Below are 27,048 nucleotides of genomic sequence, written 5' to 3' on the forward strand. Positions count from 1 at the left end.
ATTGTCCCTCATGACATCATTTGTAATCTCAAAAAGTGAGGAAGTTGAAAGATATTTGTCACGATTGGTGCTAATAAGCCGGAAGGGGGACACACATTACTGTTCCAACATCATTAAAAACTCACTTTTGCACAAAAGGCCGCCTTTTTATCACTTTTGTTGTGATCTTAGGGAACGATCTGAGCGACTTTCGAGAATACGACCCTAACCTTCTAGATGACCCCCAGTGGCCTTGTGGGAAACACAAGCGAGTGCTCATCTTCCCTTCGTACATGGTGAGTCAGTGAAGGCAACACCAACAGCAGAAAGGAACATGACATGGTTCTCTCGTACTGTTCTGTGGTTTCACGGATGATATCTGAATTATTTTGGCCGTTCGGGATCCTCCTCCTGCATTTTCCCACTGTGGTAATAACACAGGGAAGGTTTCAAAACCTCCTTCTGTGCATGTGTTGAAAGGAGGATGTTGTAGACCATCCATCCATCCATCCATTTTCTTCCTCTTCACCGGGTTGTGGGAGCAGCAGTCTAAGTAGGGAAGTCCAGACTTCCCGCTCCTCCAGTTCCACCGGAAGGACACCAAGGCGTTCCCAGGCCAGCTGTGAGACCTAATCCCTCCAGCATGTCCTAACACGGGTCCTCCTCCCAGCCGGGCATGCCTGGAACACATATCGTAGACCAGGGGTGTCCAAACTTGGACCCCGCTCAGACCAATCCAATATACAGCGCTTAATTATTTCAACAAGAAAACATACAACTCCAGACGAGGGACAATAAAAAGCAAACCGCGGGCCGCAAATGGCCCCCGGCCCGTACTTTGGACACCCCTACTTTTATAACCTACGAGCTGCAGGCCACAAGCGGCTTGCGGGCCACACTTTGGACAGCTCATGTTGTGGATACTTTTAATCAGCCAAGGTTGGCTGGATCAGACTTACTGGCTCGTATTTGACGGCTGCGTCAAGGCCAGGCTGTGTTTTATGTCTTTTCCTCTCATGACAAAAGACAAGAATGGTCATTGTGTTGAGAGAGGCAGTGGAAACATCACATTCCTCACATTCCTCCTCCTCACTTACCGGCACGACCTGGAAGCTAAAGGAGGTGGTGTTTACGTTCGTACAGTTTTTGTAAGGCATTTAGTATTACCTTAGATATAGTGTGTGTGTGTGTGTGTGTGTGTGTGTGTGTGTGTGTGTGTGTGTGTGCGCAGCACAGTGTCACAATGCATGCTTTATTAAAGTGCTTAGAGCATGTTATGCAACTTTTACTGAGTTTGACTCTTTATTGTTTGTGGTGCATTCATTAAGTCTGGGGTGTCCAAACTTTTTCCACCTATGCCCGCATACTGACAAATCAAAAGGATGCGGTGGGACACTTTGATATATATATATATATTTAAAAACAAAGCTATGTGTCGTTATTCTTTGAATCAATATTTCACAGTTTTCTCCATCCATTTGCTGCATTTCTCTATTTTTTTTTAATTTTATTTTATTTCTGCAGTGTGCCACAGGCAAATAAAAAAAAAATGGCCCCCAGGGCTACAGTTTCGTTATATTTAAGAGAACAATGTTTTTTCTCCCCAAATTCTCTTTAAGAGTTATTATTAGTAAATGATTTTCAAAATAAAGCAGCAATCTATAGGTAGGTAATCCTCCAATCAATACAGTTCTCAAAAACATTGATACAGAAAGATGGAAGGATGCGGGGACCACGCAGATGTGCACATGAAAGATGCTCAAAGCAATCCAATGCAGGTCAGCATATTGTACAGTAAGCCATAGAAGCTTTGTGTTCTCGGTGACAACGCAAATTAGCGTAATATCATTTAGAAAGAACAAGCAAGCTGCGGGCTGCAATGGCCCCTGGGCCGCACTTTGGACACCCCTAGTTTACAGCGTTTCTTTTTAGGTAGGTGCAAGTGCATCAGTGAGAGTCTGAAAGGGCTGATTTTGATTTTATTTTTAGTCGCGCTCCTTATCTGAACAATGGCAGCACGCTGCTGTCATCTTATGCGCTCATCTTTGTCGCTTTACGAAGGTCAAGTGTTAAAAACAGGTGCACCGCACATCGATGTCAGGGCCAGGAAGCCGAGGCCCGGTGGGAACGTAGCTGAGGACATCAGGCCAGTCCGAGTCACCTCACAAACCGCCAACACAGATGGGCGGGGCCACGTGGCTGTTGTCACCTATATTCTCCGATACACACTGTCGCCGAATGCCTCGCCTTTTGGTCTGCTTTTAGGCAGACTGTCAATGATTTAAATATGAAATAATTACATGAAATACGGCCACAATATCTACTAATTATTTAATAATATTTAATAATTACGTGAACTAGGGCGACACTATCTACTAATTATTTAATAATATTTAATAATTACATGAAATAGGGCGACACTATCTACTAATTATTTAATAATATTTAATAATGACATGAAATAGGGCGACACTATCTACTAATTATTTAATAATATTTAATAATGACATGAAATAGGGCGACACTATCTACTAATTATTTAATTCCACAACAATATATTTGTGATGAGTTTTTTCATATTATATATTTGATGTTTATATTTAATAGATTCAATACATATATTTTGTTATATTTTGCGAATTCATAGAAAATATAACACATTATATTAGTTATTTTTATTTAAAAAAAAATGATCCATTTAGATTTATATTTAATTTTGGCACAAAAAAACTGCATACATAAGTAGTAAGTAATCAACAATAGTAAACAGGAAATTGTATATATTTTATGTTTTATTTCCAGAAAATCTATTGATATTTTTAATAAAATTATTTAAAAATGACAACATCCTTGTGAGGATACGCGCGCGCGCGCGTGTGTGTGTGTGTGTGTGTGTGTGTGTGTGTGTGTGTGTGTGAGGAACTATTCTTCTAACTGGATGTTTTAACGCCGCCCTGCTTTCTCTCCTGGCAGACGACGGTCATCGAGTACGTTAAACCCTCTGACCTGAAGAAAGACATGAACGAAACCTTCAAGGAGAAGTTCCCTCACATTCGTCTGACTCTCAGCAAGATCAGGAGGTAAAACAAATGAGATTGCGTTGGTGATTAAACGCCTTCATTGAAACGTTTCCCATCATTAACCTCCATTTCATCTTCCGTAGCCTGAAGAGGGAAATAAAGAAGTTGGCCCAGGACGAGTGCGGCTACGAGGAGCCCACGGTGGCCATGGCTTTCGTCTACTTTGAGAAATTGGTCCTTCAGGGAAAACTCAACAAGCAGAACCGCAAACTTTGCGCCGGAGCCTGCGTCCTCCTGGCGGCCAAGATTGGCGGGGACCTCAAAAAGCATGAGGTCAAGCTACTCATAGACGTAAGGACCGCCTGCAGACCGCCAGCACGAGGTGGAGCCACGTCCACCTCGTGCTGCATTCAGGAATAATGAGAAGTAGGAAATAGAATTTTCATCGGTCTCTGAATTATGATTCAACTTTGCATGACATAGAATTGTAAACACTTGAAACTAACTTTTGCAACAAAAGAATAATTTTTAAAAAAGTATTGTTTCATGATTACAATTACGTAAAAATGTTCACACGTTCCAGCTGTCATGATTCCTTTTATGTCGAGGTCCACATCAACAAAGAGTTCCATCCATTGGTGATTTCTAATTATTTTTGCATCGTTTCCTGCACGTAAAACTATGTTCTCTACAAACTCATTTGTTCATATTTCAGTTAATAATTCATTGAATATAGTGTCTGGAACAGATAAATTGGATTTACGGTTCCATACGATTTTGTTGAACCTTTTGGAACTAACACACGAAAACTGAGGTGCCACTGTACTTGAAATTTGAACATTAAAAAAAAAAACAAATTAAAATGTATGATTTTGAAAATTGTGAGAAAAAAAAATTTAGTAAAAAAAAATGAAAAAAATGTTAATATTAAAATTTTCAAATTAAATTATTTTGAAATATTTAGCACCTAATTTTTTTTATTTTTTGTTTTAATTTTTTACAATATACCACATGCCAATAAAAAATGGCTCCCAGGTCTACGGTTTCGGTATGTTTGTGCGGAAAGAACTTTTTCCTCACAAGTTCTCTTTTTAGATTTTTAAAATAAAGCTGCAATCTAAAAAAAAAAAATAATAATTATATATATATAAATATATATAAATAATTATTTTGAAATATTTAGCGCCTACATAAAATGTGGGTGTTTTGTGATATGTATTTATTTTCTTTGCTATTACAAAACATAATGTAACTTTTTTCCCCCCAGAGCTGCTAAACAGGAAACAGTGTATTCTTTTACTTCAAAATCTCTATTGCTTGTCCTTTTTTCAACAAAACACTCCTGTTTTATATGCATGATAAGATAGTCAACAGAAAAAGTAGCAAGATATATTTGCGACATAACAGTGAAATATTCTAAGGGGCTTCTTCTATATTACACATTGTCAAAGGCACCTCAGTAGACAGGAAGTAGATTGGTTTGTTTGTCTCAATGCTTCCTACATTTAGCCACACCCCCTCCTCACTATTGTACTTTTTTTGGTCTTCCTCTTGCAGAAACTGGAAGAAAGGTTCCGCGTGAACCGCAGGGAGCTGATTGCCTTCGAGTTCCCTGTGCTGGTGGCACTGGAATTCAACTTGCACCTGCCGGAGCACGAGGTCATGCCACACTACAGACGCCTGCTGCAGACCTCCTAGCGTTGGTGGGCTGTCAGGGGGACCGACGCCCCCTGATTGCTTCCACCCTCCTCCTTGCAGTGTGCAGTCATTTTGTATATTTTAGACTTCGAGGACTTGTTTTTTTTCACCATTTTTTAAATCATCAATCTGCTTTGTTTTGTGACTGCTTGTGACTCAGAGGGACTCATCTCATCTTCTTAAAAAGTGCACTTTTTTCCAGAAAATTTCAATTTTTTTTAACACGCTCTGGAACTAATCGTGACAATTTGTTCCACGGACCTTTTTTCTGGGACTATTGTGCTCGCTTTTGTAGTATCTTCATGAGAAAGTCCTTTCTTTTCTTTTTCCATCGTGCTATTCCAATCACTTTAAGCAGTGTCTAATCTCCGTGCTCTATGTTAGAGTGTATTGCTAGCACCTTAAGGTGCTGTAAGGGCGCTCAGGATGGTTGCAAAAATAGAAAATATTCAAATAAATAAGACTTCTTTGGCATGTGTCTTCGTATTAAAAAGACCACCACACATGTACATATCACTCAAAAGTTTAGACACACTTTTTCATGCTATTCAATGACAACGCGTTCAAACTTTTGCCATTTGATCTGATATTTGCAGGAGAAAAAAAACTAAATCACCGAATTGTAACAATGGGAATGTAGGTTTTTGCTGATTTTAAAGTGAGCAAAATAGAATTGTTTATGCTGGCAAGCCCAAAGATTTATAACACTAAAGAAGAACTGATGGGCAACAATTCTTGCTTGTTTTGTTGTAAATAAATCACTTTTGCTTGTCTGAACAAGGAGTGAGCTGTGTGATTATTTTCCTAATGTTATTAGTGTAAACTTACTTCTTCAAAATGACAGTTGCAGAAAGCTGATCCATGACAAACCTGTGTGGATAACATGGGAACATCATGTTTTGCAACATCCCAAGTAGTAGCGCACGTAGCAATATAGATACTATACTATGTACACTACACGGTATGCTTCAAACTGAGGTACGTACCCAAACATGAGTATGTGCATGTACTTGTGACTAAATAGTGTTCTTGCTAAGGTAAACAAGGCAAACTGCGGTCTTGTGCCGCCATCAAAACAAACCGCGAGGATGCACACCATGCGCAGCTTAGCGGCCCCCATTGACGGCCTAATTCCCCCTCAGCGGCTCATAAAGGCCTCCATTGACAGGCCTTCCTAAGCACATAAGTGACCCTCATTGTGAAAATATGTGTACCATCCTTTTTGGGGGGTGTGACAAGAATGCCGTCTACCCCCCTTCCCTGGAAAATAACAACGTTCGGCTGAGGTGGCGTTTTTCCACCCAGTCCTTTTTCCCATCACCGTGCCGTGACTCAGGACATTTCCATGTTTGGCTCAGCTTTGTAAACAGACGCTGGGAATGTGGGGCCCGATGGCACGTTAACCCACTTTCTTCTGCAAGTTACAACACCACGTGGTTCCTTTTAGTAATGTTAAAGACAAGCAAGAAGAGCCACATGATGTCCACCTCTCCGAAGAGAACACCACGAGGTCCATCGGATCCTCTTCATGTTTAACACGGCTACCTAATCCCTTTTGTTCCAGACTCTACAGTCCCTTTGGAGACAACTGAAGCCACTGTAACAGAAAACCAGTGACGCAAAGCAGGACATTGAATGTCTCTTCCACTTACTTATTGATAAACCTGTTTGGTGCTGCTGGGAGCCCTCGATGGCCTTTCAAAGACCACTGCTGAGCTGTGGACAAAGCTTGGGGATAGTTTATTTTTTTATTTTTAAATCATTTTAATTCAATTTTTTAATTACATTTTGATATGAAAATATCCTTAATATTTTATATTAATGCTCATTGACAACAAATAATTGTATTATTATTACCACTATATTAAAAATACAAAAGCATAACTGATAATAAAATATATTTTTGTATACTTTTTCATTTACGTTTAATCTGACACTACTTGCTAAATATAATACAGCTTTATTGTTTATAAAAGTGCTTATAATACTCAGATAGCTAGAAATCCAAACAGAAAAACAATAGTGCTAGGGTTAGATTAGGGCTTATTTATTTATTGGGTTGTGGTTGTAGTTAGTGTCAGGTTAGGAGAGGGTTACGTCAGGGGAAGGGTTGGGGTTAGATAAATAATGTAAACATCAATTGTTAATATTAACAGGGACGTTATATCACTATTATTATTTGAAAAATACCAACACTAAATGCTTTGGAATTAGGGTGAACATTTTGGGGATCCCTGCTGGAGTTTTCAGTGGTTACAAGATAATGTGTTTGCTACTTTCTTGCTGTTACTTAGCTAAAAAATTAGTATTATTACAACTACGAAGTCTTTTTATTCCCATATGGAAGAGAATTGCTGATCACTGAGGTCCAACGCCCGCTCTATCGTAAAAGAAAGCTCAGTTCATAAACTGCGCTCTGTCAACTTTGACTGTTATCTAATGGGGGGAGGACAAAGGAGAGGGAGGCTCATCATTCGGCCAATCAGTGAGGAGCGTCAGCTGGTGCACGGCTCATCAAGACAATTAAAAGTTATTTTTCATCCCGACAGACTGTATGGGAGATAGTACACAAATCATAACTTGCATGGTGTATAATTCACGTCACATCACTCATTCACAATATAGTCTACTATCCATTTCTAAGTACTCCTCCAAATGACCTTCATCCTGAACACATTTGATTAAAGACTAGGCAGTATCCAGTTCAAATCGTGTCCAAGGTGATGTATGAATGAAATAACTTCCTGAGCTGCTGAGTCACTTGCAGATGGAACGTGAGAATCTACATTGCGTAATCTCACACACCACCTGCATGCAAAGGAATGAATATTTTAATCTCCCAGCCAGATTGAAAGTGCAGCCTTTAGTCTCACGGCCCGGCCCATGAATAAGTGATGGTCTGCAAGCTAGTAATCCACAAAATGTTCAAACTGTGAGGGACAAAAACGCAGTTTGGTCGAGACTGAGTAAAATTTGCACGTGTACCTGCAAAGCAAATTATAAGTATTGTTTATCATAGCGGATGTTCCAATGACTTAATGTGTGCGCGTGCATAGGCTGCCTTACAAGATACAAAAAAATGGTCACTCCTGTTTCAATGTAATATTATCTGATTCAAGCGCCCTCTAGTGGTCCCAGTGCAGGTGCATTAAAGGCCGAACCATTCATTACAAGGGACATGACCACACAACAAATACCTTACAAATATATTGTTTTTGAAAACCTTTTAATGTATTAAAATTGTTTTAAAAGTACTACCCGAAAAGGAATGATTGTGTCAAGAAGCTTCAAATGCAATTTTCCACTTCAGTCTCTATCTCTCCAAAACAAGCAATTCTAACAATATCACTTAAAAATATACTTAGTGGTACTGCTCCTTTAAGAACACGCCTCCATTGTGCACCAGGACCTGTTTCCAGTTATGAAGGAGCTTCAATGTCACAGTTAATGATGCTAAACAAGGGTTTTTCTCGCCACAGTAAATCATGTAAAATCATAACTTAGCAATCATTATTGGCAAGGGTGTGTCAATTAAATTAGTTCCGTCCGAGCTACAGTATATACACACACACACACACACACACATGCGTGTTTTGTATGTTACAAATAAATGGTTGAGTGACTGCAAAAATGAAGAGTAAAACCATGTTTTGCTGAAGTCAGGAGTGGTTAGGACACATCCAGTCAAAATCCTGAGTAATGCCAAGTGTAATTGCGTCCTTGCTTGGTACAAACAAACATGATAGCTTTCGCTCTGACTCAGCAGAAAAATTAGCTCTTATAAACTGTTACATATATTTTAAAAACTGACCAGTTTTGCCCTTTAAAGTTTCCCAAATCATCATCCCCTGAAAGTACACAGTCTGCTTTTATGTCACACGATAGCCAAGCCGATCTAGTCCTTGTAGTGTGATGAGGAGCAAGGTCATGACTCCCGCCTGTGAAATATTCCTGAGTCCAATACACGTACGATAGTGGCGGGCGGTGCTGATGATGAGTGTGTCAATAACGGCGGCAAGAAGATCAAAAACAACACTCACACCCACACGGGTCATCTTCTCAGACAAAAATGGTCTCGCTCAGCCGATTAGTAGTTGAGGAGCCGCTCCCTTTCGGTACCCACAAAGCGTTTGTTGGCAGCAAACAATTTTGCCTTGTTTGCCGAGGGACCTGCGAGAAGGTGCACGTTTAGTAAAAGCTACAGAATGATAGGTGCGTTTTAAAGCGCTACTGACCAACGTAACTAAGGAGCACAGGGAGGAAGATGAGGCCGTGTGCGGCCCCCAGGAGCACGATGGCCAAGTACATCCTGAAGTAGAACACTTGGAAGATCTGCGACTTGGACAGCGCCAGGATGAGGATGCCGCCGAACTTTGTTAGCGTGATCCCGCTGAAAACCTGCGGTAAAGGACACGGTCGACAAAGTGACTTAACGCTCAGTGACATGATACAAGTTCTTAAGTTCTTCCACACCAAAGTCATCCAGGCATGCCTTTATGCACTACAGTATGAAACAAACACACACATATTGGAAGCATACACTTGTATAGTGTAGAGTGTACAGTGTATAGTGACAATGTTAAAATAACGATGGGTGAGGGATATTGGCGACACATGCATTCAAGTTTTTCCCTGAAACATTAACACCTCTCATGAGACATCAAGTTTTTCGACATCCAAGAGTATAAAAAAATAGGCATTTTGGGGCTTTTTATGGGTCCGTCTATTATTTGCCATTCACTGGGTGTCTTGAACTTTAACCCCTTAATAAAAGGGGATCTATTGTACTATAATTTGCACTATTATTATTATTATTATTATTATTATTATTATTATTATTATTATAGCAGTAGTGTTAGTGGTAGTTATGTTAGTAGTAGTAAAGTTACATGCTCAAGGCAGACGTAAGATCCAGATTCTTTGCAAAACATACAGTGGTTGGGTGAAGTCAAAGTGAGACGTACCGAGCTGCCCATGTGAGCCAGAGCCTCCTCGGCCCGCTCCACTCTGCTCTTCTTCATGCTGATGGAAAAAGCCCGAGCCAGATGACTGCAGAACTCCACGGAAATACCGCAAGCCTGCAAACACAACAACTCAGCTCTTGTTGCTGCCATCATCATTCATATTAGCCTCGTGGCGTTCCGCCTCTCACCATGACCAGGTTGACGAGGGACACTGCGTTGAGGCTGATGTCCCACAGCCACATGACGCCAAACATGTTGACCAGGATCATGGCGATGGTGACGCACACCAGCACGGCCGACCACAGCTCAAAGCCTAGGAGCACAGTGGTCACCACAAAGATGGCCGACAGGGAGACACTCAGGTTGAAGGCAGTGTCGTAGGCGATGGTCAGGTACTGCTCGTAAAACACGTAGAAGACGCTGTGAAGAAGACATTTGATAGACAATCCTTAATATTTAAATCTACATTTGTGAAGACTAGTTGTCTAGAAGAGGACTGAAGGTCACACATCGCCATTTAGTGTTTTCTTTACTAAGTGCTTATCTACTGACATATTTCCTCACCTATGGCCTTGACCACAATGTTCAAAATAAGTGCTGATATTTCACACATAGTAAAAGCCTCATCAAGGCTAGCGCCACACTAGTGCTTGACTAGTAGAGAGAGAGAGACCCCACAAAATTAAATTAAAAATCTTGGAGCACTGTATTTTGTAGTCATCCTTGTTTGGTAGTTCTTAGGCTGTTACCTTTATCCAGATCTACACCAATTTTCAATAGGGTTCCTATAGAAATGATCAAAACTACCTTGGCAAAGGTAACAACAATAATTCAACTAAACAGCATTTAAAGCTATAGTGTGAAAGTACAACACACCTATAAGCAAAAACCTTGTGGTCCATGGACTGACTAATGTTGTCTGCCAAGATTCGGGCCATTTTCAAAGCATTGATGTAGTCCGAGGACTCCTTCAGGATGGTGTGAAAGGTCATGAAGTAGCTGGCTCCAACCTTGCTGTTGTTGGGGTAAATGTCCACTGCTGTGGCATAGACTGCGTGCCCACTGCAGAGAGAAACAGATGGAGTAACAAATCACCAACAACAACAAAAATCTCACACACGCCCACAAAGCTTAGTTTATAGAATTACCCTTTTCCACACTTGATGTTGGGATTGTCCGACAAGAACATGGGAAGAAAATGCATGAAGTCGTCGCCCACCGGCCTCTGCTTCCCGCTTTGGGTCATGGGTCGACAGTGCACACAGGATGGGTCCACCACTAGACAACAAGGCAATGAGTTTTTTAAATTTATTTATTTTATTTTATTTTATTTTTTCTGACAGATAAATACATGGCTTCTAGAAAAGGGTGAACTGTTCTAGAGTGACTAACGGTAACAACTTTTAATGTGAATTTATGTTAGCTGTCTTCAGGCTGACATAATATTTCCTCAGAAGTGGCCACTGGTATCATTTACTCAACTGGAGAGAGCACGACGGGTTCACTGGAAGTAAGTTGTCTATTTGAAAGGGTGCCTTTACTTGTACAAATCCTATGAAGGTATGAAGGCCACTCATGCACAATATATAAAATTTATATGTATATGTAATTCCGCAGGAGAAGCGGCATAGGAAATGGATGGATGTAACTCCGCTTGGTATTCTCTGTAGCTGAGTCAATGCAGTTGTGTGCCGAAACATTTGGCTGTGGCTCAGAAATGAACTTGGCTTCTTTTTTTACATATTTTTGTTATAGATAGAAAAAGTATAAAAAACACATTTATGAATTTTAGTAAAAGATAGTTACATTTTGTGCAAAAAGTTGATATTTCGTTTTAGTCATGCTGGCAAAAAAATAACTGTATACTAACATATTGCATGGTTACTAACACAATGTGATTCATAAACATAAATAAACGACAACTAAATAATGACTTTCGGCCACTATTCTGGTAATTCTGCATATTTCAACTTGAGAGAGTATAAAAGTTTCAGTGTTTGACTGCCTGTAAATACATGTGCAAAGACAACGACTGTGAGAAGCCTGTTGACATTTGATAAAAATGTACCAGAGGCATTGCAGAAGGCCCCCGTGGTGTTGTAGTAGCGGCAGCAGGTGGACTGAGGCTTCACCCAGTCGAAGTAGTCGTCCAGCCAAGAGGATGGCGTGAAGGCGATGGTAGAGCTAAAAGAAAAATTTGAAACATCCCTTTTAAGTCTGTCTTTGTGATGACGCATTGAAGGTATGAGACATACTAGTTGCTGATGAGCGAGGCCGAGTACACCTGCTGCACCAGCGAGTTGTTGTTACAGCCCACTCCACCGCACACAGCGTTCTGGCCCTCCAGGCTACTGTAGTTCAAGCCGTCCTCTACTACAAAGTAGACCGGAGCGCCTGTGTGGAGGTACTGGCTCATGTTCTTGAAATACTGCAATACATACGAGTCCTGACCAAGGACAGTAAAGAGCTCTAATGAGTGTCATTCTATTTTTAGTAGTGCTTTTGCTGTGTTTTTATCTTACAAGAACCAATTAGCATTAGCAGCCACTTACATCAGGCATGGACAGTTTCTGATCCAGTCCGATCTCTACTTTATTCACCACGGCGATACTGAAAGAGAGTGCTCCCACAAAGACAGCCACCTGAACAGACATTATTTATGACTGTCATGAAAAGGCAACATAGAATCATAGAATCATGCATGTTCCAGATGTGAGACACTTACAATGATGGGCCGCACCCACTCTTTGAGGATGAATGGGGCATACAACTTCTTGAAAAACCGAAACAGTATGCTATCATTCTTCTCTCCCTGACCTTCTGGCAGCTTCACACAGCAGATGATATCGAGACGATTCGCCTCAAGAAGAACAGACATTCTGTTATGAGTAGGGGTGTCACGATACACTCAGCTTACGAGACGAGACAATACACAATATTGGGTTCATGAAACGAGATCATATTTTGACATTACTTTTAAGAAACCTACAAAGACAAAATATAGGACTGGACAAACAGACTTTATTTAACTGAGTCACAAAACAATGCAGGTACATTTTTATGTTTTATAACTTTTGCATGCATGACCTAACTAAGCATGATGCTTTTAACTGTTGAACTTTTTTCCACAAACTGAAACAAAAACTAAAAATGTAAAAAGTGTAAATAATGACGGCAGTTGTGGCTGCAATTACCAATAATTTATGTTAACGTGTAGCTATGAAAAGACACATGAAATACATTGCAGATTGTAGTACAATATACTTTTGTTTACAATAAAAGAACTACATTTACCATGATGCTTAGACTGTTGTACTAGGAAGTAGTGAAATAGATGGTACTACATGTTTTGATAGATGTCTGATGCAGCAATCGTGTTTCGATCTGCCAAATATTAAGTAACTTTGCACATTTATGCTTCAAAGTTAATTCTTTCCACTATAAATAGTCAGTGCCACCAAAATGCAAAGATCCTTCTCAATGTTTTGGCTCATTTCCTGAAGCAGACTGGACTTTCTCAACACTCTTGGTTCTTTTAGTAAATTAAATTTGGGATGGTTCTGCACAACACCATGCTTTACCTGCAAAAGCTCATACCTCTGCCAAAACACTTCTCATCTGTTAAAACTAAATTTCTTTCCCATTCAAATTGTCAATGCCACCAAATTGCATCGTCCCTTTTGCAAAGTGTAAGCACTGCAAGTCAAAATGTTTGGATGTTTGTTGTGATAGCAGAGGACCACTGAAATATCTCTCATGTCCACCTCTCAGTCTTAGCCCAGTTCGTCATTGACAGTGATTCCTGTACTCGTTTTTTGTCTATATAACAGTATTAATTGTGTCTAAAACAAAAAAAATTATAAATGGATTTTAGATTTTACGTTATAGTTATGGCTAGTCCAGGGTGTACCCCCACCCCCACCTCTCACCCAAAGACAGTTGGGATAGGCTCCAGCATACCAGTCACCCTATTGAAGACAAGTGGTGCAGAAGATGGATTTTACAATTAACAATTGCATCCGAGGTTTGACATCACACATTGCACTCACACTGCCAAGGAAGTTTTAACTATTTTTAATTAAAAACACTGCGATTGGCTGACGACCAGTCCAGGGTGTACCCCGCCTGTCGCCCGAAGTCAGCTGGGATAGGCTCCAGCATGCCCCCGCAACTCTAATGAGGAGAAGCGGCATAGGAAATGGATGGATGGATGGATGGATGGATGGATGGATGGATGGATGGATGGATGGATGGATATTTAAAAACATAAATTAACTTCCATACATCAGAGTAATGAGAAAATGTGTTAAGCAAACCATAGTGTAATAACCAAATCTAGCAAAAATAATATGCAGATAATAATATCACAACGGACATTTCTTCATGGTTTCTGTCCTCACCCTCCCTCTCCTAGACACCGTCCTCACCTTCCTGGGCATCCACACACTGCTGTCTGTCTGGTCAAAGACTGCATCACTGCGCAAGTTCCATCTGACTGTCAAACAATCCCTTTATCCAATGTTCCAAAAGATCCATACATGGTATCCATGGTATAACAGCATATTTTGGACTAATTTTGGACAGAACACAGTTTTGGACAGAACAAACATTAGACCTGAGAATCAACAATCAGTTTAGATTAACAACATCTATTCAATTGGAAATTGTGCTAGATGTACTTAGACTTAGACTTGAGACATGTACTAAGACATTTGCAATTTGATTAAATGAATGACAAGGCCAGTTCTGTTGTGAACAACTGCCAAGTTGTTTGGCAGTTTGGCCATGTTATTTTGAGAATGTAATTTGTTTCAAGATATGAGCCAAACCAATGGAGAAAAACTAACTCGGCGGCAGATGTTCACCTCCGATGGAAAAAAACGCTGGGGTAACAAGGTAGTTTAGATTGCAAGGTTTACAGTGTGCATAAAGCACTAAATGCGCACTTCCAATCCTGCATCATACACTGCCTCTCCCATATTACGTGTATTATCATTCACAGTAGTGGTGCCATAGTTCATAGTCTGATTGGCTTCTGGCTGCCCTGTTTTCACGAGACAGCTTGTCTCCAAACGAGAAATATCGTTTTAATCTTGCGACGCTCCTAGTTATAAGGCATTTTGAATGTATTACCAAACGTTCTAGCTCACCTCTTGCCTCCTCAGGTCCAAGCCCAGAAGGCTGACAAAGCAACTGATCTGCAACAGGAAATCAATAAAAACAGCTAGGCCAGCAAACAGGGAGAAGGTCCTGACGGCCGGCATGTTGGACAGAGCTCCTGCAAGACAACATCAATATCAGTATGTGGCCCACATGAGCATTTCCATCTGAATTCTGAAATCGGATTCATTGCCACATTTGTTGTCATACCCAGGAAGAAGGCCACCGTCTCCGAGAAGGACGAAAGGAACATGCTGGGTGCAACATCACCGAGAATACGACCAATCTGCTGATGAAGTTCCTCCTGGGGCATCCGCTCGTCTCTCTGATGCAAAGATGCAATGGAAGCCATGACTGCAATGGGTAATGCATCGAGGCGTGTGTGCACATACCTGGTAGGCTTGCACTATGATGAATATGTTGTCCACACCGACAGCCAGCACTAGGAACGGAATGACCTCGATGACAATGAGGGTGAGGGGAATGCCAACATAACTGAAGATGCCCAGTGAGGAGGCCACCGAGCCCAGCACAATGAGAATGCCTGCAATGCCCAGCGAAATCTTGGAGTCCACCTGTGTGTGTGCAGAAAGCTTGTTATTGTGGTCCATCCGTCCATGCTTTTTCTACCACTGAGCCTATCCCAGCAGACATTGGGCGACAGGTGCGGTACACCTTTAACCAATCACTGTCCATCAAACTCCTAAAAAAAGATTCGTATGTCAGTCAGTGATTTCCCCAATTGGCATTGTATATTATATCATTGGACAACATGATTAGTGCATTAGTGCTGATTGTGGAAGGAGCAACATAGCTAAACATGTGGGTAGCGCACCCTCCAAAAATGTGCCAAAATCCCCTCCAATATTCAGTACATACAGTAATGTAGATCGCTGCACTGTACTACTGCTATTGCTAATGCTATCCCTGTTGTAAGGCACATTATTCTCTCATCTATAACATTTATCGCTCTCTTGGGCTTTGCAAAGGGGCAGAACCAGAAAGCTCAGATGGCAAGTTTAGCTGAGGAATTATATTACACAAAATTTGATTACATTTTTAAATTATTTATTTTTAAATTAGGACAGGATCGCCTTTTTTTGACCTTTTGAGTGTTAAGTTGCTGTATGATGAGTTTAATGTTGTTTGTAGGACGACACCGTGAGCCAGACTGTTATAATGAGTAATGACCTCCTGCAATTTCCAATGGGTTGACAAGCTCGTCAAGTTTTTTCACAGCTTATGACTGGCTCCTGTCAAATAAAGAGCTGCCTGGTCCTCACAGACTTGTGCGCGCTACAATGTCATTTTATGACATGCCTCGTTTTTCCTCTAAATTTACTGGGTGCTGCTCATATACCAGAATTTACAGTAACAAATGTAAGTTTATTGGATGGCAAAAAATGTTAACCTTGACTATCATTTTTGCTGTCTGTTTTTTTAATTCCTGTAAATTCCCACACATCGCTAGCAATATCCATAAATTACCAACAATTCCCATGGAAAGTTTCCCCACCGTGAAAAGAGAGAATAGATAATTAAGTTCTATTCCTGTTAAAAGGAGGGTTTTTTTTTTGTTGGGAATCTGTTCTTCAACCTTTTATGTGACAAGGAGACATATTTGGTCATTTTGATGTAAGGAGAAAACGATTATCATGATAATTTGTAGCAAAATGTGATTATAATATTTTTTTATTACAAATGTGAAAAAAAGGGTTAATGTACAAGGAGAATTCTCCACATAATAATCGCCTTGACATGACTTTAGCTGCCAAGTTGTATTATCCAAACAAAACTAAACTGACCCTCTCAGGCTGCAGAGGCAAGAAGTCGCATGGCAGGTTGAGCCAGTTTTATTGAATGCGTAATGTGAATTTTGAAAAGACACACTTACCAGTAATCTCCTGCAGCTGTGGATGTGACCCAGCGCCAAAGAGATGTAAATGAACATGATGCCGTAGCTCAGCACCACTGTGCTGATGTCGCTGTTGCTCTCCCGGTCTATTTCGTCCTCAACGCTCCTTTCGGCCGTGAAGGCGATGGTCAGGTTGGGGTTTTTGAAGTCCTTCATGAAGCGGATGAATCTGAAATGCAGAATTATAGTGAAGGACTTCAGTGGAATCATAGGTTGACCCCCCCCCCCCCAAAAAAACCATGAGGTCTCACTCTTTTTCCCAAGCTAGAGCTTTGCCTCGCCTGACGGTGTCGTTCAGGTAGTTGTTGATGGGGAAGGTGATGACAAGGGCGGTCGCATTGTTGTAGTTGGTGGCTGGTGAGGAGAAAATGCCAAAAAACAATAATTATTTGAAATCATCTGCCATATTCTAACAAGAAAAGATCAGTTGTAGGGTGGATCCTAAAGAGACAGACGCTAAAATTACTGTTACTGCAGTGATGCCGTTATTTATTGAATTTCTATTTTGGTCGTTCAACTTAAATCGACCCTTTTCGCGTTTCTCTGGCAATTAATTCCCTTTTAAATTAAGCTAAACCAAGCACTCGCAGGTTGTTGTTGCAAGCTTCTGTTATTGTTTTTTTTGTTTTCTATGAATTCTCTATCTGCCCCCTCTTAAATTAAGGTAAACCAAGCACTAGCAGATAATGTTGTTGTTGCTATCATTGTCTTTTGTATACAAACATTTTGGTAATTTAGGCCTCACTGACAGTGTCAAATGAAACTGTTATCTTAAGGATAATGGCACAATTTTTTTTTATATAGCTGTTTGTTTTTTTTTATTATGTTGTGGCCACAAACATGTTGTGCCAACAATAGTGCAGCAGCTGGTCAGGTGCAACTGGGGTTAAATAAAGCTACAATATGTGTACTAAAGGTCTTTGACCAACAGTGCTCTTCTAAGTGCAGTAAAAAAACTGCAGTGGCGTGATTATACAATTTCATACACTTTGTCACTGAAACTGTTGCTCCTGCACATCATTAAAAGTGTGTAAAGCTTACAGTCGTAGCCCCCGAGGGCCAACCAAGGGAAGACTGGGCCTCCAAAAGTCCCGAGACAGGGATCGTGCAGTAGAGTGGTGTCGTTGAGGGATGCTGGTGCACTGTAAGAAAACATTATACATACATTATACCCAACCTTTCACCACCAAACTGACTGTTTCACTTTTGAGTATTATGCTAATTTTAAAAACGCATTTATGGCGATTTGAAAGCCAAAGGGTGGTATGTGAACCTGACACAGTAGAGGAAGTGGCTGTGATAGTCAGCATATACGTAGAATTCGTCTGCTATGCTGTGGTCCAGCACAGCGTGGCTGTTCTGGAAGTAGTTGAGGATGCTCAGAATGGTGCAGTTGTTGTTGTAAGGGGCCAGTGGGGCCAAGCAGATGTCCTTCAGGTTGACGTTTTCGCCCTCGTATGTTCCGACCAGGGCTTCAATTTGAAGTTGCAGGTCTAGCACCTGGATGGTTTGAGAAAAAAAAACAACAACTAAAAACCACAGACTCTGAGTTGCTTAGCTGCTTCCCTTTCTAACACCTAGTCCAGAAGTTAACTGAAATAATTTTGTCTGTAATCAATACACACTCATCCCTCTAACTCACTTGATGCAGGATTTCCTTGTCCAAGATAGCCCCAAAGGGGACAGCCGAACCTCCGAAGTAGGGCGAGTACATAAATGTGCTGTTGAGCGGAGTGGTGATGATAAGCTGAGTGGTTCTGAAGAAAGGTCCAAAGTGGCTGTCGAAGTAGTCCTTCTCCTGCCGTGCTTGGCTGCCAGGGGAGGACCACAGCTCGACGGGGTCGGTAGTGATGCGCATGTAGACCAGACCCCCGGAGGAGGCCGCCACCAGAACCAGGCTGCCCAGGATGACCAGACCTGGGTTCCGCACGCAGAAGGAGCCCCAAGAGCTGAATACCACTCTGAGCGTGTTCTCAAAGCGCTCGCCCAGTGTCTCACAACACAAGGCGTTGACTACAGACAGAAAATGGTTAGTTGGTGTTATGTAGTAGGTTATTTACTTAATTACACATACACATTGAAAACATGTCTGATGTACCTGTGTCAGGATTATCACTGTTAAGAGACAAGGGGTTATTGCTGTCCAGTATGGGCCCATACTCCGACAAGATTGTCCTTTTCCTAAATACATTTTAAAAACCCATATGAGCAACAAATGAAAATTTTTCTACATAAACAAAAGTCCATATTAGCAAAATGGATCCTTTCCCTAGATCAGGGGTCAGCAACCCGCAGCTTTTCAGCCTTCTTGTTGCGGCTCCCTTCGCCGAGTGCAGTGATTTTCTTGACACTGAAGTGGAGTTAATGTGCATTTTCGAAAAGAGTTTGAAATATTCGAATCACCGCAAGTCTGTGAATGCATCTAGACTGCGTTCTGATGGTTGATTGGATGAGCGAGAAGGGGAGGTAGGCTAGTGTATGCAGTGAGGTGAGGTACTTTTGAATTTGAGTCTGAAGCAAGCACAGCAAAATGTTTTACAACGAGAAGCGTGCTGCAGCTATGTGCTCGGGGCCTGTGACAAGCTAATCGCCGAGGTGGTGAGTCTTGAGAGACCGATAGTGTGCCGCGGAAGCTGACTGTGCACTGACCGCTTGTGACTGCTTTGGGGCGGGGCGGACCTCTCTGCAGCAACCGCAGAACAACGTCAGAAAAGTCTCCAACGATGCCAGGAAAAGTCTCCACATTTGTCGCTTGTCGCTTTTGAGAAAATAAGTCGCCAACAGGGTTTGGAAAGTTGCCAGATTTAGAGAGAAAGTCACCAAGTTGGCAACACTGGGCTGCACGTGAGGTCGCAAAGAGGGGGAAGCCGTTCACAGATGGATAATACATTAAAATATCAGTGCATCTATTCTCCGGATTAAAAAATAAACATTACTCAGAAAATAAAAGATTGCCTCCCTTTGCAAAGACAGTCATTGAGCAAACAACACTGATACGCTGATATGTCAACTCTGATGGGCTATATCATTTTAAAATTGGCTACGTTTTGTTTTAATTTTACACAAATATGGAAACCGCTCAAAAAGGCTTACATAGTCAAGTGTTTAAATTATTTCAAAGAAGGCCTACATATGCAAGCTAGATTTACGTTAGTTGAATTTAGTTACAGCTTTTAAAAGTTTATGAGCTGTGTAATGTTTTGCGGCTCCAGACTTTTTTTTTTTCTTCTTTTTTTTTTTTTTTACTATAAGAGGAGGCAAAATGGCTCTTTTAATGGTAAAGGTTGCAGACCCCTGCAAAGTCCATATTAGCAAAAAAAAAATGGATGCTTTTCCTGAATAAATCACAAAAGTACATACAGTATTAGCAAAGCACATCCTTTTCCTAGATAGCCACAAAGTCCATATTAGCAAAAAAGAATGCTTCAGTAAAAATAAATGAGAATTGTCCTTGTTTTACCTGTAACACCATGCAGCAACCACAGAGCCGATAAACACGAACAGGAAGGCCGTGTAAGAGATCCACATGATGACAGTCATGGCATCCATACCGTTTATGGTCCAGGGAGGAGGGACGGGCGGAGGGATGGGTTTGGGTCCGCAGGCCTTTGTGCAATCCTGACAAGAGCAAGGCCCCGAACCGTCCTCCAGCCCCTCATAGCAGCCGTATGTCTTGTTGTTCATGGGGGTGTAGCCAGCCACAGGAACATCTGGAGTAACAAAAGACTGTTTTCATAGACAGTTCATGATAATGGCAGAAAGACCCAATAAACATGATTTACCTGAGAATATTGGTAGGATAGGAAAGGGAGCCTGCCCGTTGTTTATATCAAACATGTACTGGATCCAATTAGTGGCGTTGCAGTCCTTTGCGTCTTTGCCACACAGCAATGATAAGGCCTTCACGTTGCTAGACGGTGCTTGTACATCCCTGCAGGCGTTGTACATGGCTGCCAAAGTGACGGAACACCAAATATTCATACCTCACCCAACTGTATACCACCTACTTATGCCATCAAGAGTCAAGTATTTTTAATTACAAATAATAAAAACAAACAACAAATAATGTAAAAAATAATAATAATTTTTTAATCCCACAAAAACATCAAGTTAGCAATTAGAGTTAAGTAATGTTAAGTTAAGTTAGCAAAAGAACAGTTACTTTCTGCACATCAGCACAAAAAAATGTGTAACCTTTTCTTTGACCCATGATCCATCCCTCCACAAGTTGCTTGTAAAAATTTAGGAAATTGTCACAAAAATAAATATATAAACACATTAAAACACACACACAAAACCTCATAAGTTTTTTTGTAATAAAACAAAATGATTACAGTGTTACGAAAAGTTAACAAAAAAGTAAAGTAAAAAAAAAAAAAAAAATCCAATTTAAAAATTTTTATGTGTTATTTAATAGGTCCCTCACTTCTCCGTAAAGCCTTACAGAGATTGCGGATTTGGTTGTGATGATAAAAAGACAACTTCCTTAATGAAGATTAGAATTATAACGCTTAGTTTGTGTGATTCTAAGTACAGTTTTTCATCCTGGGTTCACCATGGTGGACTGGACAAGGTGTTTCAGATAAGCTGTGACAATCATCGATGTGGCAAGTGGTGTGCAAACTCACCGCTGGAGAATGTTTGTCCGATGTAGTACTGCACTTCCAGCACGTTGGACCCATTGAACTTGGTGGCGTTCATAAACTGACTCTGGTGCGGGCTGCACGTCAGCTCGCAGAAGAGGTTCATCAAATTGAAGAAGCAGGCGGGACACCTGTATGTAGAATCAGTGGGGTTGGTGGGTGGGAGAATTCAAGAAAAAGGAAAAGGACATGGTGGATTATTTGGAACGGTTAAAACAAAAGCATATGCAACATGCAAGCAGAAGAGCCAGTGGCATGTGATCGGCCCTGTTAGTTAATATTATAACCAAGAGAGTACCGGGACAGGAACTGCTGGGGCAGCTGGAGACTTCCTTTGAGAGTGCGCAACTGCACCGCATTGCAGCACAGGTTGCGACTTCCATAGTCATACCCGGGACAAAGCTCCTTTAATTGTACACAATCAAAGAACCAATCAGCCTTTGAAAACTGTGACCAATCAGTCATAGAGAATCATCAGGATAGTTACTGTGAGGAGGTCATAGCCATCGGGGGACAAAGCCTTGGGGGGGCCGGTGTAGTTACAGTTGTATTTCTTTCCGGGGACCTTTTCCGATTCACCGCACTCATCATACCACACACAGTGTTGGGCCTCCACCTGGTAATAACACAAATCATTCATTTATACTTTGAATCTACACACAACATATCCAGACAACCCAAATTTAGAAGGCCGTAAACATTTTTCTATGCCATAACTATGAAAATATTCTAAAAGAGTATAGAGTATAAAAAGATAGAGTATAGAGTATAAAATATTACTAAAAGAGCACTTTAAACTCCAGCATCAAGGCTACATTATGGAGGGACCTTTTGAGACTTATAATTGGTGAAAAATACTATAATGAAACCTTTAAGAAGGCAGGATTTTTGAAATAGCTCATGTATTGAATTTCATTGTATAGGTGTACCTAATGATGTGTCCCATTAGTATGACAGCAATGTCTCTGCAGCTTCAAAAATACCACAGACCACTACACGTTTGTTTAAAATGTACTTTCTTGTGTGTCAGAAAATACCCTTTTCACTTCTGCTTTTCAAAGGTGGCATTTAAGGAGAATACTTTGAAATAAAAACAGAAAACAGCAGCGGTTTAGTCAAGTTAAAGTGACTGTAAGGTGTATGATTAAGTTATGCACGCAAGAGAACGATATACGTCACAAATGTGTCAAAAATGGTCAACGTGTCCAACATTTCTGCAGCTGCCAGTCTTTTCTCCTTCCTGTCTATTCAGCATCACAGTGCTCACATGCTCTCTGCTGGAAGCAATGACTTAAGGAAGTTAATTCACTTAGTCCACTAAAGTGTTTTATGAGAAAAAAAGTGGCACGACACTCTGGCCTACTTTGTGCCTAAATAATGGTGGCATGTAAGAGTTGCTGTTGTACATGAACCTGCCAGGTTTGTTTAACACTCTATGTCTTAATATCTACCAGGGAGGCGTCCGGGAGGCATCCTCACCAGGTGCCCAAGCCACTTCATCTGGCTCCTCTCAATGCAGAGGAGTAGCAGTTCTACTCCGAGTCTCTCCCGGATGACAGTGCTTCTCACCTTATCTCTAAGGGACAGCCCAGCCACCCTACGGAGAAAACTCATTTCGGCCGCCTTTACCCGCGATCTTGTCCTTTCACCATAGGTGAGGGTAGGAATGTTTGTTTATGTAGACATTAATCTTACATTATAGAAGTAAAGATGCCATCCATCCATTTTCTATGCCGCGTATCCTCATTAGGGTCGCGGGGGTATGCGGGAGCCTATCAAAGCTGACTTCGCTTGACAAACCGGACATCTGGTTGCCTTGGTTCATCGTTCATAACCCTAATATTTACTCCAATGAACAAATCAACATTTCCCTGACCGATGACTAGACTTCTCATTACGGTAATTGACCCTTGTGGAGCATTGATTAACCAGTGTGATGCACGTTTGAGTTAAGATGGGTAGTCGTGACAATGCATGACAATGAGAGAATGATTAGTTTCTCACCCTGATTCAATCACATCCGGTGGATGATGCATGACAGTGACATTTTCTAACAACATGCCAAAGCCTCTCCATTTTTCAACATATCCTTACTCAAAGCAGAAAATGTGCGGCATGGGTTATTCATCTAAATCCAAATATGCATAAGATCAAAAATATTGGACTTTTTCCCAGCTGTGAGGAAGATCACAGCTCTTACTAGTTTACGTCTCAATTTGGCAGTTTATCATTTTTGGAGTCTGAAAATGCAAATATTAGAAAGTCGGTCTTGAAGTGTACATAAAAAAAAAAAAAATAGCAGTGTTTCCTATACATTCATTTATGTATGGCAGGGCACCACAGATACGCTTGGACCACCACAAATAGATTTGGTGCTACCTGTTCACTCTGTCATGAACACATTACAATGGGACTGTCTGTGCATGTAGCTTCTCGCCAGTGGCGGGCAGTCAGGTCTAGCAAGGCCTAGCAGGAGCACTGACGTACAGTTACAACTTAAATTCTAGAACAGGTGGTCCTCCAGTTACGACCTTCCAAGTTTCAGAGTTTCATGGTTATGTACACGCTCCCATAAATTAATTAAAAACGTAGTTTTGATCTGCACGCTGCAAGTATGCAGTGTATCATCTAACGCGAAGTAAATAACATTGATGATTAATAACTTATTTTAATTTACGGAAAAGAAAAGATCGCCATAGATGTGAATGAGAGAGGAGAAACAGCCATCTATAATGGCAGCACTTTTGGTACAAACCGACTAACAAGTCTATCACGCTGGGTTTACGCTACATGTAAGTGATTGTGGCAGCCTGCCACTACAAAATATAAGCCGCCACACCTTAAAAATGATTTTTTTTTTTTATTTGAAAACAACATTGACTTATTATATTGTATGAATGGATATACTGTATATGCTATACAGATACATATATAGCTCATAATTTACGCACATGTTGACCACAATTAGTTTAAAAATAATTTAAATATCCTAAAAATGTTTCACTGTGCTTTATTTTGACAAACATGCACTGGAATCGCCTGTCTGTTGGCCCTCGCGCATGTCTGACCAGTTAAGGTACGCGTCTTGTGTCGATGTTCACTTTTATTATTGTGAGAATTGACAACAGCTCGTCACAGGCGAAGCCAACGTGTGTGATCGCTAACGTTTCAATCTCATTCGACTTTCTGGCATCTTTGTTGACACATTTCACCTCTCAGTGGCAGCTAGCTAGCTCGTTATTGTCCCGTGACAGGCGAGCTAAAAGTGGCTATCATGTTCATGCTAACTTATTTTTTTTAAAGTGTCACTTAACAAGCTTGCTTTCTTGTTATCATTACAATACTTATGGTTTCAAAACACTAGATGTGTGTCTAAATTGTTCAACAGAAACACGCAGTGTGTCCAGCTTTAGACAGTGATGGTATCACAGGGGTCTATCTATATCTATTCAAACATGACACATCTTTCATGTATCACTCACTCACCCTCCAACTATGTTTCTGTCAACTACTAACCTTTTCATCAGCTATAATTATATATTTATTATTACTGTTATATAATTTATTTACAGTGATTATAAACCTTGACTCCTATTGTACCCCATTGTTAACATTTTTTTGGCAGTACATTTCTATAGCTATTCATGTAACAACTTAAGTGATTTTGGTTATTATCAAGAAAACCATGAAAGTTGCTGGAGAGCAGCTCTTAAATTCAACTCTTATGAGCTATATTTGTTATCATTATATTTGTCCAAACAAATGTACCTTTAGTTGTACCAGGCATAAAAAATGGATCAATAAACTGAAGAAACAAGGGTGGTCTAATCATTTTTCCATCACAGTATAGCGATTCTGAACTGCTTATGATGATGTTGTAGTGTAGAGGTTTGGAGTTTTTGAGTGACGATGTACTGGAAGATAACGAGTTAATTGGGTTTCTTGCGTTAGTAATAATGGTATTCATCGCCAATTCTGTAAGGCCACGTATTGTAATATTGTGTTTTTGTGTATTATTGATGTTTTTATAATTGCGAGGTGATAGCGGTGGTATTGAGGTGGATGGGTCACTTTAGTCCCCTCCCCACTGAAGGCCCATGTACCAAATGCACCGCCCACCACTGCTTGACGCTATAACTCCATACAGTAGGTGGTGGTATGCATCGTAACTGCGCTTCCTAGCACACATCTCCCCACCACCACAAATATATTGCAGTCCTGTGGGAAACACTGGGTAGTGTTAGCCTTTCAAGATTCAAGAGATTCAAGAAAGTTTTATTGTCATGTGCATGGTAAAACAGCAGTTATACCATGCAATGAAAATCTTATTCTGTTCATTCTTCCAAGAAAAGAAAGAAAACACAAGAAAGAATAAGAACATAAGAAACATAAACACATAAACATATATACCAATAAATTAAGCAACAACAACAGAAGAGACATTAATACAAATAAATAATACAAATAAATAAATAAATAAATAAATAAAGTGCTATGAGTGTGTGTTGCGTGCGGCGTGTGTGAGTGCTTCGTTGAGAAGCCTGATGGCCTGTGGGTAAAAGCTGTTTGCCAGCCTTGTGGTCCTGGACTTCAAACTCCTGTAGCGGCAGACGGTAGGAGTGTGAATAATGAGTGTTGTGGATGTGTGCTGTCCTTGATGAGGTTGTGTGTTCTGCGTAGGACTCTAGATGTATAAATGTCTTGCAGTGAGGGGAGGGCTGCCCCAGCAATGTTCTGTGAGGTCTTGATCACCCGCTGGAGTGCCTTCCTATCACGTGTTGTACAGTTACCGTACCAAACAGTGATGGAGGCGGTAAGGACATTTTCGATGGTGCATCTGTAGAAGCAACTCAGGATTGTGGTGGACATGCCAAATTTCCTCAGTCTTCTCAGGAAGTACAGTCTCCTTTGGGACTTCTTCAGAATTTGTTGGGTGTTGTGAGACCAGGTGAGGTCCTCGCTGATGTGTGTGCCAAGGAACTTGAAGGTTTTCACCCTCTCCACCTCAGTCTCATCAATAAACAGGGTTTACTGGTAGGGATGTCCCGATCCACATATTTTGTCTTCCGATCTGATCCAGTTTTTTTAGTGTTGCTGATCCGATACGGACGCCTTTTTTTCTTAATAATAAGAAGCTCTTGTTACAAACACAAATTTTTGGAAATGAATATGCTTCTGAAAATAGCTTTTCAAAGCGTAAAAATAATGCAACCTAAGTATTGCTTAATTTACTTTATTACACAGCATGACCAACAATATTGGTTGGCTTTTGCAAGGTCCCTTATCCAATAAAAGTCCATCCAATAAAAGACAAAAAATAGGCTTACAAAATACTTTTAGGGTAGGGCTAATCATTTGACATGGTTATAGATCAATTTGTGGTGTGATTTAGAATATATGACTTTTTTTTTTTTTTTTTTTTACAAACTCTCTTAGGGCCCTTTGAAATTCGTTTTTCGTTTTTATTTATTCCAAAATTACGTTTTTTTCCCCCAAAATTACGTTTCACTTTTTTAGAATTCAGTTTTTTACCTTTTCCACTTATTCTACCAGTATAGAGTGCGTGCTATCTGGGTTAGTGAATCAAATGTCCATGAATGAAATGCAAAAATCCTATCTCTACAAAATCTTCAACAAACTGTAATGCCCGTGCTTGTGATTAAAGAAGA

General features: G+C 40.6%; 2 protein-coding genes across 3 annotated transcripts in view; one reads left to right on the plus strand and one right to left on the minus strand.

Moving 5' to 3' along the window:
* The window catches only part of cables1 (Cdk5 and Abl enzyme substrate 1), a 24,487-nt gene extending 18,992 nt beyond the window's left edge, over positions 1–5,495 (plus strand). For both annotated transcript variants that reach the window (XM_054759337.1, XM_054759345.1), the window contains 4 exons: positions 172–275; positions 2,953–3,059; positions 3,143–3,350; positions 4,557–5,495. In XM_054759337.1, coding sequence (XP_054615312.1) covers positions 172–275; positions 2,953–3,059; positions 3,143–3,350; positions 4,557–4,697 — 560 coding nt within the window. In that variant the 3' untranslated portion in view covers positions 4,698–5,495. The remainder of the gene's footprint in view (positions 1–171; positions 276–2,952; positions 3,060–3,142; positions 3,351–4,556) is intronic.
* npc1 (Niemann-Pick disease, type C1) overlaps positions 2,657–27,048 on the minus strand; it is a 26,572-nt gene continuing 2,180 nt past the window's right edge. Inside the window, exons 2-25 of the mRNA XM_054759323.1 lie at positions 21,867–21,995; positions 21,678–21,784; positions 21,365–21,510; positions 20,519–20,686; positions 20,197–20,446; positions 18,835–18,917; positions 18,379–18,749; positions 18,010–18,236; positions 17,778–17,878; positions 16,988–17,090; positions 16,716–16,905; positions 15,214–15,396; positions 15,032–15,146; positions 14,812–14,939; positions 12,387–12,521; positions 12,214–12,303; positions 11,917–12,107; positions 11,730–11,845; positions 10,810–10,939; positions 10,538–10,723; positions 9,850–10,081; positions 9,662–9,775; positions 8,933–9,095; positions 2,657–8,867 (exon numbers count right to left, since the gene is read on the minus strand). Of these exons, the coding sequence (XP_054615298.1) occupies positions 8,785–8,867; positions 8,933–9,095; positions 9,662–9,775; positions 9,850–10,081; positions 10,538–10,723; positions 10,810–10,939; positions 11,730–11,845; positions 11,917–12,107; positions 12,214–12,303; positions 12,387–12,521; positions 14,812–14,939; positions 15,032–15,146; positions 15,214–15,396; positions 16,716–16,905; positions 16,988–17,090; positions 17,778–17,878; positions 18,010–18,236; positions 18,379–18,749; positions 18,835–18,917; positions 20,197–20,446; positions 20,519–20,686; positions 21,365–21,510; positions 21,678–21,784; positions 21,867–21,995 (3,741 nt within the window). The 3' untranslated portion in view covers positions 2,657–8,784. The remainder of the gene's footprint in view (positions 8,868–8,932; positions 9,096–9,661; positions 9,776–9,849; positions 10,082–10,537; positions 10,724–10,809; positions 10,940–11,729; positions 11,846–11,916; positions 12,108–12,213; positions 12,304–12,386; positions 12,522–14,811; positions 14,940–15,031; positions 15,147–15,213; positions 15,397–16,715; positions 16,906–16,987; positions 17,091–17,777; positions 17,879–18,009; positions 18,237–18,378; positions 18,750–18,834; positions 18,918–20,196; positions 20,447–20,518; positions 20,687–21,364; positions 21,511–21,677; positions 21,785–21,866; positions 21,996–27,048) is intronic.

Source organism: Dunckerocampus dactyliophorus, chromosome 2, assembly GCF_027744805.1.
Source record: "Dunckerocampus dactyliophorus isolate RoL2022-P2 chromosome 2, RoL_Ddac_1.1, whole genome shotgun sequence".
Taxonomy (NCBI): Eukaryota; Metazoa; Chordata; class Actinopteri; order Syngnathiformes; family Syngnathidae; genus Dunckerocampus; species Dunckerocampus dactyliophorus.